Source organism: Xiphophorus maculatus, chromosome 4 (assembly GCF_002775205.1).
Source record: "Xiphophorus maculatus strain JP 163 A chromosome 4, X_maculatus-5.0-male, whole genome shotgun sequence".
Taxonomy (NCBI): domain Eukaryota; kingdom Metazoa; phylum Chordata; class Actinopteri; order Cyprinodontiformes; family Poeciliidae; genus Xiphophorus; species Xiphophorus maculatus.
This window is the reverse complement of record NC_036446.1, coordinates 19484108-19496731: the sequence shown is the minus strand read 5'-3', so window position 1 is coordinate 19496731 and position 12624 is coordinate 19484108. Positions and strand designations below refer to the sequence as shown.

Below are 12624 nucleotides of genomic sequence, written 5' to 3'. Positions count from 1 at the left end.
CAATGTGACCCCCATCAATACCAGTGGCAGACAATGGCAGCATTTTACAGCCTAAAAATAAAGTAGTAACAAGAGACATTAGCCACAAACTGCAATACGTAAGAGGTGAAACTTATGAATATTACATGAGCCTGTAGCCCAAAATAGAGAATCTCACCCTGCTGTGCAATAAGAGATCACTAGCAGAGCTTCATATACATGTATGTGTATATATATGTATATGACCTCATCTCAGAATCCCATGAATGTATCCCAGAAACCCTCATCTGGATTAGAAATAGAACTATAACGAAAGATGAAAATGTATAAATAACTCTGCCTATGGGCTACAAGACCTTTTTTGTTAAAAAGACTAATGTGGTTAATATGATACATAACCCACAGACACATGCTGTCCTGCTCATATAACAAGGTCAAATACTCTTTTTGAAAAACGACTCAACAAGACAAGTTTGAAGACTCAAGTTCTGACTTCTTTCAAACAAATTATTAAGCTGTAGTGTAGATAACTAAAATTCCCCACAGAAATCATGGTAATTTCTGCCATAGTGGCTTACTCTCAGATAGTGAGCTTTCACAGCTGCTTTGCTGTCAGTAGTGGACGTGCTGCTGCTGTAGCTGAGCACACAACTGATAATCCTTGTGACGGTTCATTGTTTTAAATATTCTGTCACTGCTTACCAAACAGTCAATGAAAAAACAATGAAAAAAAAAAAGTGTGCTGATTGAATAAGAACTCCTCTTCTCTGAAATCCTGTATTCTTCACCAGCAGTGAGCTAATAAACGGTTGAGGAGAAACTATATCTAAGCAACATCAGCTTAGTACTATGTTAAAGATTTATGCTGAAGGAAACAGTCAGATCTGATTACAACACAAAACAAAGCTTCTTTCTTTCGGCAGCGTGATGGGAGCAGTTCAGGTTTAGTGGTTTTAGTCGGGATTTGAGCCAAGAACCACAATGGGAAAGAAGGGGCTTCGAATGTGGCATGGTTGTTGATAGCAGACAGGCTAGTGGGAGCATTTACTAATATTGTCACACAATACCAGCTGGTGGGAATGGTCTGAATATAAGAAAATACCTTATGATGTTGAGACAGTTGTGTGGGTAACAATGCTGTGATGATGAGTATACTGGCTTGAGATGAGAAAATCTGACAACAGTCCAAATGGCCACTCGATACAACCAAGGTATGTGGAATTCAATCTATGAAAACCTCTTGAACCTTGAAGCAGGTAGGCTACAATAGCAGACAAACACTCCTCTACTTCATGCATTATAACCAATCTGAAGAAACTGTGTGATACTATCATGTTGATAAGGACTAAATTACTCAACTTCATGCTGAGCCCAGCAATCCTAAAAGCACAATCTACCATGGATAAAAGGGGATTGCTCTTGCAGGCTGTTGCACCTCGACTTTGGCTTCCTTTGTGAATTTGGACTAATTTAAAATGCACCTGAGGAGACTATTATTCATGCAAACCTTTTTATAAAGATCTTTTTAAACATAATTGTACTTATTTTTAATTACTTGTATAGTTTACATGACTTTTTAATCATGTTTAACTGTGTTTAAATATATGCACTTAAATAAAATGATTACTTACAAAGACTTCGACCGTGTTTCCAACTCTTTGTTGAATCTATGTAATGAAGAAGAAGATTCAATATGAGTCAGGCGTCATAATGATAATCTTTGTTTTACTTTGTCTTTGTGTATTGATGATTTTCATGATGGCAGGCGACAAAATGTAATGTTTGTTACTGGTTTCTCAATTGGTGACATTATGTTGTTTTTATGACTTTTTATTTTTGTGTTTTTATGGTAAAGATGTTATGTTGCTGAAATGTGTTGTACAAATAAACTTGATTGATTGACCTCCACTTTAGCAATGACACCCAACTTAGTAAATACCAGCAATAATTGCTTCTCATACAAGTTTTAAAGTAGTTTTACCTCTTAATTGGTTGCTTTATTTAGTACAATGGAAGATTATAGCTGTAGACCACATGCACACCTTTCATCATAATGTGTATTAATCCATGAAATAAAAAGAAATGTCCATGGCAACATCAACACTGACAAAAAGCTTAATTGCATCTTTTGCTGGCAACAATGTTTTGTTTCTATTTTTTTGATAAATATAAAATATTCAACTTCTGTCTGGTGACATCTTCTTTAATCACCTGATTTTCTATTTGCAATTAAAACACATTTTGCACAAAGCTATGAGTAACTAGGCATTATGAAAAGAAAAAAAAAAGATTAATAGTTACAGAATGGCTGGCACCATGAACAAACCCACAGAGCGGCAGCACAGATGCTCAGCAGTCAAAGCTCAACACAAACACCTCTGGTGTAGGCTGCAGAGCTGATTCTCCTGGGTGCTCTTTCCAGGAACTGGATCTAGACTGTCACAGCATTTTCTGTCTCTGTGTGAAATCTGTCTCACTTTGTGATGCTGAGATAGACGAGCCAACTGTGGCAGCACTCGATCAAAAAGTTGTCAATAAAAGCTTTGTTTGGAGTCAAAATGTATTCTTTGATAAGATGGAGAACAAATGTACTCAACATTATGGTGACCTACAAACATGCTCCATATGCTGATGAAATAACTTCCAACAGGAATTAAAAAACAGGAGGTGTGTCCTCCATGATGAGTGAAGACAAAAAGCAGGTGTGTCTCCTCAAATCATGACATCTTCATGAGTCATACACTTTTAAAACACATGAGACTACATGCACCAGGGATAGTCTCATCTTCGATCACCTGTCAAAACCTTCAGCAAATACAATGCTTTATGATAATCAGTTGTTTTTTTTAATGCTAAGGTTGGGTTTGCTTTTGTTTAGATTTTCTAAATCACCTGGCAATGGTGATGCATTCAAAACATCTTCCCTGACTTTTTTTTTGTTTCCTATTTATGTAGAGTGACCTTTCAAAGCCTTTAGCCATTCAGTATTTTATACCTTCAGCGAGACAGATATGAAAAATGTTTTGTTGGATCAAGAAGACAACAAAGTAGCAACTAAACAGATGAACCAAGCACAAAGAAGTGCACAAGAAAGGCTGTCTCCAAGGATATTACTTTTTAGCAGATGGATAGAATTGGGTGAAAGTACATGAGAGCAACTGTAATGCAAAGAGACAAAGGACAGAAAGACATTGTCAGCTTATGGCTCAGACGATGAGCAAACCGCTTTGTAATGCCTGACCAATGCTGATTAACATGCATCATTTCGCTCATGGGTCTCTTCAAACTTTAGGGGACAAGTGGTGACAAAAGGTGCACACATGATTCAGTCATCTCTATCACAATAACCTCACTGAACCTCCCTAAAGAAGAATAAAACAATGACAGATATGCTTGGCTGAAAACAGTTTTTGTAAACTTTGAGGAAAATTAAAACAATAAAACATTATTCCTGTTATTCTTGAGAACTTTGAAACGCCACATGGCAGAAGAGGACATAGATCAGGACTCTCTTTAGACCAGACAGACCTGACAGATGGACAGACAAGATTAGGTATATAGACGTGCATCGTACAAGGCTTGACAACGGTCGCCTCTCCAATGCTGTCTGACCCCTGCAGAGAGGAGGGTAGCAGGGAGGTCAACAGCTGACAGACAGCAAACACTAACACAAATATACAGTCCATCTCTGGGAAACTCAAACAGACATGAACGTGACTTAGAAACTAAACATTTGAAGTTTAAGACAGGCGTTTTTATAAGTTCCTACTAATCTTGGTTTATACTCTGTTTCAAAATGCAATTTAGCACATTTTTATTGACCAAATTTTGGTTGTTAATCTATATTCTTGACTGCTAATGACAATAACACTAAAAAAACAAACCCCCACCAATAGCATTTTTTTTTTTTACTTGGCAAGTTATATTTAATGTACTTCACTTATTAAAATGAATGGATTTTTTGAATAACATTACAGTCTGCTTAACATAACTGTATATACTTTATTCCTTAGAGTGTATTTAATTTCAGACTTAAATAGAGTCAAAGAATCACATCAAACAGTTTCAGTGATAAAATTCTGTCACTCATTCTTGAGAAAAAAGTAAAGTGTCACTAGTGTAACTTAGCAAAGTCTTAAAGCTGACAAACAGATCAAAAAGTGTCAAGAACAGTTAAAGAAAAGCAAAGACTGGGACTCCTGTCAATCAATTTCCTCTGTGTCCTTCTGTTTGCCAGATGGCAGTAATGAAACTTGCTTTCTTTTTTTGTTTGTTTGTTTTTGAGTCGTCATGACAGTCAAGGGTCACAAGAGGCCAGGAAAGCATGAGCCACAGATTTGTGAAGTCAAAAGTCCTCCAGCTGCAACTCTGACTTCAGAGTCTGAAGGGCTGCTGTTGTCATCATCATTACTGTTACAAAGAAGCTCTTCAAGTAGACTACAGCAAATCTTTTGATGCTAAACGTTACCTCATTTATGAACTAAAACTAAGAAGCATAATAGTTTGTGTGACCTGATTAGTGTCTGATGTTCCATTTTGTTTGTAACCCATAAACTAAACATAGTTACCTACATTGGTCTGACATGAGTTATAAGGTATGCAGATATATTAATCTGCATGCATCAAGATGCAAAATCATACTCGCATCCAGAAGTAGTTGCAAACATGTATTTTTATAGTTTTTTTCCCTCAAATGCCACAACAGAAAATAAGTACAAGAAATTTCAGTGGTCCTATCTAAATCATCCCACTCCAAAGAAATGAAATATTGCTAATAATAATGACAAATAAGAGTTTGAGGATCCAAATGCGTAACATAATAATTTGAATTAGAATTCAACTAGGCAGAATTGAAGTTTTCTGGTGATATTTGGTCAGATTGGATGATGCATGCTGCAAATAAGTTCCCTAGAAGCTTTTTCAATAAGTGTTTTTTTGTTCTTCTTAATTATATGTAGAAAGAATTCACACAATTTTCAGCTGGTTTCTTTTTACTGTTGCACCAAAATTGTGAAGTTATTAAGTCAGCTACTAAGCCATGATGTATTAACAAAGCATTTCAGTATGGGTATTTCACAATGCAGTGGACCCTGGCCTACTTGCGGTCAAGAATATGTGGATTTACATATACACATATTTTTCTGTGGAATGCATCTCAAATTATTTGTGTAAAATTAACATATTTTCAGATTTTTTTGTAGATCAGGCTAAATTTTCATTCAAAATGAAAATTTAGCCTGGGAAGCTAAAATACTTAGCCACGATGCCAAATAGGATAGCATTGGCAAAGCAGTGAATCCAGGAGGCCCATTAATTTTCAGCCATTTGCCGTTGGAGATAACGAAGAACATGGATGTTAGCTTTTGCAGTAGTGAAAACCCATTTTATACTCTGCATATTAATGCATACTGGATGTTTGAACTATTATAAGTTTTCTAAGACCGAGCCAATCTTCAGTAGGTTGGCTGTGGTCCCTAACCCCGGCGAATGCCAGTGGTCCACAGTACTTGTATTTGGTAAAAAAGAAAAAAAGGCACCTTAGGGTGAATTGTATTTCATGCTATTATGTCCTATAAAGAAATAATGTAAACCCAACAAATGTAATTTTTCTGATAGAATAATCAATTAAAAGAACAAAATTGAATCATTATTAACATTTTTATTGATCCAGTTTTGTTTATGTATTTCAGCAGAGCTAATGTATCACAAACAAATCATATAGTTTTCTCAGTAGAACCTAAAGAGTCTTTACTAAAAGGCCAAACCCACATATATTCCCTCTGGCATAGACACCCACACATCCTCCCTAGCATGCACATAGACACGCATCAGTAGCCACACATAACTCTGTCTCACAGCATGCTCTAGGGTGGGAGGGGGTAACAGGGTGAGCCACAAGTCAATAAACCCTGTGTAATCTGTTCCCTTTAGTGGCATAAACCATCTGAGAGGAGATTACAGTCGTTCTGCCAATGTAAGAACATGTGAGTTTCTAATGGACAGAAACACCAAAAACAAAATACAATCACACGTGTACCTTCTTTCAAACTTTAAAGATTGGTAAAAGCAGTGTTCTTTCTTTAGGACACATACCATTTGTGTATACTTCTTTAAAAAATGACAGATTATGATTATTTAAACACCATCCATGGAGTTGGACTCCTGCTGAGCAAAACAAAGCAAGGCGTTGTCAGTTTGCGTAAGATTACCCCTCACGACTGGACATGGACTGTGGAGATTATGTGGAGATAGTAAGACAGGAGTTTGTGAGGATGTGTTTTTTTTCCACTAAAGTGTGGGAAGGGAGAGGGTGTGTAGGCTTTTTATTCTGATAGCAGACTGGCTGCTATATCTGTCTGTGTGGGGTTGAGTTTGTTGTGGAGAAGAAGGAAGAAGGAACGCTGGCTTACTGCATCATTAAGCACTAAGAGCACCAGGCAGGGTTGTAACTGTGGAGGGCTGCAGAGTAGACATCTGGCCCACAAACCAGAACAATACACCCACGCATTAAGTCCAACATAGACTAATTATTATGTGTGGATAATCTCAAACTAACAGATTAGACAAATCCCGTGTATTAGCGATATGTTTTTCTTGTTTAATAATGCAGAGATTCTATAAAAAATTTGCTGTTTCTCTAAAACATATTTGGTTGAGTTTTTTGACTTTGCCAGACCTTTTTTTTAACGTTGCAACTAATTCAAGCATCAATATTTTAAGAACAATCAACAAAGTATCACAAATCTTTGTCATTTGTGGCTGAAGCTAAGACAGTATAACATATCGCAAAAGCATTATCATCACAATATTAGTGTGTGCAATATTAATGTTGCTTTATGAAGATGCATCTTACATTCATTTGCTGGTGTAATATTCAGCCAGTTGCAAAGAGTCTCACAACAGCAGATGCTCACACTGGACACAAAGGACATTGCCCAAAATGCTAAAGGTCACAGAGTGCAGGAAGCACAGATGGAAAAAAGGGGAAAGACAAAAACGGGGATATACTGCAAATTATTTTGTAATTGCAATCGTTACCAATATTAGCATTATCCAAGATTTTCTAGTATAGTGCGGACTTATTTGTAACATGGCACACTTTAGAAAACTTTATGGGTTATGAACACCTTAAAAGTTATGATTCAATGAAACTGAAAAGTCATATTTTGGTTTACCGTTTTATTAATTGCGGTAAACAGCTCACTATGAGTGTTCATGTTGATGTGCCAAAAAGATTTAATTACGGTAAGCTTTTTACACTTTCTCTTCTGCTCTTCTTTCCAGTGAGTTAGTAGTTGACATGCAATTCCACTGATCTGGAATCTGAAGTCACTCTGAATCAAGACGAGGCATGTGAGTGAATGCACAGGGAGATTCCACGAAGCAAGAACTGCTGATGCACTCTGGCTCAGCTTCTCAACGTTAAAATGGTTGTCAGAGGCAATACAGTAATCCTGTTTTAATAGTCGTGTCCTCACCCCCACTTTGTTGTGACAGCCCCAGTTACACCACTACGACTCTTTGAAGAGAGAAGTGTCAAGCCTAAAGTACCACTTTGTCACATACAATGCATCTGACGACAGTCACATGAACACAGAGGAGATAACCTGTCATGTTCATATGTGGGATGACACCTGACTAATGCAAGTTATTGTTATCCGACATCCATGACAGATATTCCAGACACCAAATGAATCTTAGATACAAACAGACAGGCAGTGACAATTCCTGAATGAAAGTCACTGGACAAAACTCATTTTCTGCCATCCCCCGGCCAATCAAAATGAAGGAAATCTTTTGAAATGCTGGAACAAGATAAAAAGCACCAAAGTTCTACACAGACAGTTTCACATCATTACACTATTGTCAGCACCAAGTAGGGGTACAAATAAAAGCAATAGAAAATTGTTCAAGATGCAACTGACATACAGACACGCCACCTTCTGATGCCATCCTGGGCAACTGCCTAAATGACTAACGTCAAAAACGGTCACTGCAAACAGGATTTGTCTTTGAATAATCTGAATGCAGACTGTGTGTTAAGGATTATGTTTTCTTGTGAATGAGGATTACAAGAGACGTGTGAAAACAGTCTGAGCATTCTTCTCTTAGTTTCACAAGAAATGCACAAAACGTCTTCAAATCTGAATTCATACATATTGGTACATCCTGAAAGTGTCAAAGAAATGTAGCAGTTAAAGTGTTGACCACAAGAGAAAAGGACAGATACTCCGACTAACTGCATTAGAGTGGTCATCAGTCTCAGTTTCTTCTTTCTGTAATTTGTGTCTCATTGTTCTGTCTCTACTTTGTCCTCTTGACGGTTACCTGGAAATCGATTTCAACACAGCCTTGTGAGTAATGTCTCTTTTCTAAGATGCACTCAGAGGAGAGGACACAAAGGAACAAAGGAGCTTTTCAGGGAGCCTATATGTGTGAAGATGCACTGGTGGATTCTTAGTGTAAGTAATTTCAGCATCAGTCATGCAAACCGGCGGGTGACAAATCAATGTCTCATTCTAGATTGAGCTATATAATCAAATTAATAAATGCAGTTATCAAAAAAAGTTGTCTTTAAAGTGTATGTGATTCACTTTGAGGTATAAATAGAAGGTTTTTGCATTAGTGCAGTAAAGCCAGAAAACTGTAAAGCTCTTTATGTTTTGCATGCTGTTCAAAACGTGTTTTGTTACAGTATCTATTGTGAGGTACAGGAGAAACACCAGACATCACCCAAACACGCTTTTAAACTCACATAAGGAAATCCCAAGGTTTTCCTGGACCTTGAATCAATTTTTTAATATATAAAGTAATCCTGGTTCCTGCGCTTCTGTAATTTTTGTCTCCTAAATCCAGTCAGTCACAGCAGATGGCTACCAGGTCCTGCTGGAGTTTCTTTCTGTCAAAATGAAGTTCTTCTCTCCATTGTTGCCATATGCATGCTCAGAATGCTGTCGCCCCATGTTGCTGAGTTGAGGACATGACTAGAAAATACACAAACAGAGGTGGCCAGGAGGCATTGTGATCAGACTACCTCAGCTGACTCTTTTCGTTACAAAGGAGAAGCAGCTCTACTCCGAGCTGCCACAGGATGACAGAGCTCCGATCAACTTTTTCTTAAAGGCTCAGCCCATCCACCACATGGATAAAGTTTATTTTAGCCACTTCTATCTAGCCATACCGCTACAGAGTATTTCCAACATGTAAAAGTATTTGCAACATTACAGATTTATTTTGTTTTTGTACCCTGCATATGTCTTCTGTCTATTTTTAGTCCAAACAATCCAAACACTTAATATTGCCTTGTCACGAGCTACACATATTGTGATTACGAAATATTTGAAGGTAGATTTGTTTATTTACTTAAAAGCTGACATCAATAAAGCATGTTTTGTTGTCTATTAAAATGTAGACAGGAAATGGGTGGAGACACGGACAACAGGAATTTTCTCTCGATGAAGATATTTCTAGAAACTTGAAATGAACACAAAAAGTAACACCAGATAAAAGACATGGTGCTAAAAGCAGACCAAGTTGTAAATTTAGATACAGGAGGAAACGTGAGAATGGATAAATAACGTGATGACTGGTCTAAAACAGCACAATCCAAACACTCGGAGGCGCCGCTGCAGCCAATCGGAGTCCACCAACTGCTTCACCCCAACAGTGTGGTTCAAACGCAGGTGGCAGGCAGCTTTTGAATAAGTGATGAAGCAGCTAACATTTCTTTACTACACCAGGTTAGAGAAAGTCTTGCTTAAGTAGAGACCTAGTGGGAAACGCTGCACTGCAAAAATTGCTAATTAAAAGCTTAAATAAACGTTTAAGAGTGAAATGACAGAAGCGTAAGAAGGAGCAAGCGGCGCACAACTTGGCTTTGCATTCATACTGTAAGAAATAAACAAATAGACAGACATCAACAACAGGACTATAAATCTACATTCGGAAGCTAACATTAAAGCGAATTTTCCTCACATTGAAACATTTGTTGCCACTCTTTACGCGAACGCGCCAACACACGCTCCCATCCAGAAGCGCACTTCCTTCCACTCCTCCTCCTCCTCGGTCTCTTTCTCCTCTCTGTGTACTCACCACAGCTGTCTCTTAGTGGGGAGGCAGTCTTTGTTTGAAGCTGTCACTCCCATGGCCATCTGCATCACTGTTATATATTTCTGGTACTTCATTTCCCCTCCGTTTTGCACAACTACTCACACCGCCGCCGCCGCCGCTAACTCTTCCCTTACTTCTAGGAATCCGTGCGCCACAAAAGCAGCACAGGTGAGCGTGCATTCAAACGTCTATTATTTTCCGCTCCCGTCCGCGGCATCAGAAGCGCCATTTCCACGCCGGCAGGTCTGCTGGCTTGACGGGGGCAAATGTTCCCCGAGGAGCTCAACGAAAGGTGCCACGCCGCCGCGACCCACGTCGGCGCTGACTCTCTAATCTCATTAGAGCTCGGAATAGATTGGCTTAATCCATTCAAATTTAGTCAGGACGGGGTCATTGTTGTGGGTCGCCTCGTAGAGCGGCAACTTTTCTCTGTTTCTTTTCTTTTTCTTATGTTCTCAGCTGTTAAACTCCGAGTTGCATGTGTAGAAAAAAAAAACAGTCAGAGACAGGAGGATGCAGGCGCGACAGCACCCAAACGTCTGTCAGGGGAAGAAGAGTGCGCGCGTGTGTTCAACGAGAGAGGGAGAGAGGAGGAGTGACAGAGGAAGAGGAGGAGGAGGGAGGAAGCTATGTAACGCTTTAACAAGGGGAAACCCAACTGATGCTGGTCAGTATTTGTAATTCAACATTTTAAAACCACCATTTATTAGGATTTAATATGAATCGACCAAGAGTATAGCTGGGAGGTAGATGGAAAAGGATCCATGATTTTTAAAGAATTGAAAATCAGAAAAATGTCAGGATCATGGGTTGTTTGGGGTTTTTCCTGGGTTTGTAGTTTTTGATCATTGGAGTGTTTTAGCTTAGGTTGTTCTTTTTTGAATTTTCACAAATCAAATCAAAGTTCATTGCATTAAAAAATATATACATATATATATATAATAACCCAAAAACATCTTTACCTGGCAACAATGCGTCCAGTTACAGGCAGTCTTGAACAGGTGGGTTTAAGTCTAGATTTGAACAGGGAAAGATTGTCAACATTACGGACGTGTGGTCGGAGAGTTCCAGAGTTTGGAAGCAGAAAGGGAGAACGTTTTACTTCCCATGGTATTTAGGGGAGCAGAGGGAATACTGAGGTGGATCAGAAGAGGATCTGAGGAAGCTGGAGGAGGTGGCAACATGAAGGTGATCAGATGGGGGAGGGGAGAGACTGTGGATGACATTGAAAATAGACAGAAATCTTTTAAATTCCACTCTGAATTTGACCAGAAGCCAATAAAAGTGCCATCAAACATAGATGATGTGAAAGAAATTATGGTGAGCAGCTGAGGTTTTTTGTCATTCACAATCCACAAATCATCCACATCTGATAACTAACAGCTTTGTAATATACGTACTCAAACAAAACCTTTCACCAGCAAACACAAACTTCTTTTTCTGTATCAGCATTGTCTGCTTAATCTGTTAATTTTTTCTTGCTCAAATAAAACACTTCTGACTTGGGACTGAGTTTCATCTTATTTGAAGATGTTCCAATATTTAAGTGAATGAGTTTTGCTTGCATAATGTTTTTATACCTTTTATGTTTATGTTTTCATGTAAACCTTATTTCAGACCTTAGAAGAATCGTAGAGAGGTTTTGCTAGTAGGTTCAACATGTTGCCCCTTTATTTGCATTGCAATGCGGCTTCCCTGCTTTTCCTCCGCATGCTATGGAAACAGCATTGCAGCCAACAGGTGTTTTATCCAGACCAAGAAAATAAGTGTTTGCAATATGGGCACCAAGAGCGAGTTTTTGACGGACAGCTGTCTATGTTCGGTGTCACAGCAACAAAGCTGTTGTACTGTGCAGCATAATTCAGGTTGCAATAATAATGCTATGGCATTTTCCCTAGCAGAAAAAAAAGTGTCTAAGGAGGACAACTTTTATCTTTCATTCCAACCCCAGTGACGATGAAGTGAGTGCTGCCAGTTCTGTGATAGGAAGTGATGTAAAGGGTGACAGATTTTTGTGAGCACTGCGTTGGTTTCTGGGTCCAGTTCAGAATGTCCTAGCAGAGAGCGCACACCATGACGCCTCGTCATAACGGAAGGAAAAAAAAACAAACAACTCTTCTTCTAATCCCAGTTTCCCAATAACCCTAGACCCAATTCTCTTCATAACAAAATAGATGGACATCCCAGAGAAAGTGTTTTTTATTGTTTCATTCACAACTCATTGCTTATTTTATTATTATTGTATAGGATTAAATACTAATATGTTTTACGTTACTGCGCTTGCTTTAGGTCGAGATTTAAAATGAATTGTTAAACATTCCTTTAATTTTTTTATGAAGAAATATGCTTCCACATATACAAATTGTCTGCTCAAACAAATCATTCTATTCTTAGGCTCCACTGTATATAAATATTTGTAATGTCTGATAAATCCAGTGTGTCTATGTAGTATTATAGTGTCATTCATTCAGCACTATGATTGGCTATTTATTACTTTTATGAAGCTGAATTTTTCTGGGAATTTGGGTTAACTGA

At 38.2% G+C, this 12624-nt stretch overlaps 1 protein-coding gene across 9 annotated transcripts in view; it reads right to left on the bottom strand.

Moving 5' to 3' along the window:
- Positions 1-10616, bottom strand: part of LOC102216933 (tight junction protein ZO-1-like) — a 161248-nt gene extending 150632 nt beyond the window's left edge. For 5 of the 9 annotated variants that reach the window (XM_023332832.1, XM_023332833.1, XM_023332831.1 and 2 more), the window contains exon 1: positions 10072-10615. In XM_023332832.1, the coding sequence (XP_023188600.1) occupies positions 10072-10163 (92 nt within the window). In that variant the 5' untranslated portion in view covers positions 10164-10615. Of the gene's footprint in view, positions 1-9954; positions 9972-10071 lie in introns of those variants that run through there. The other 4 variants (XM_014471224.2, XM_023332836.1, XM_023332837.1 and 1 more) reach the window with 2 other exon arrangements.
- Between the last annotated feature and the right edge of the window lie 2008 nt (positions 10617-12624).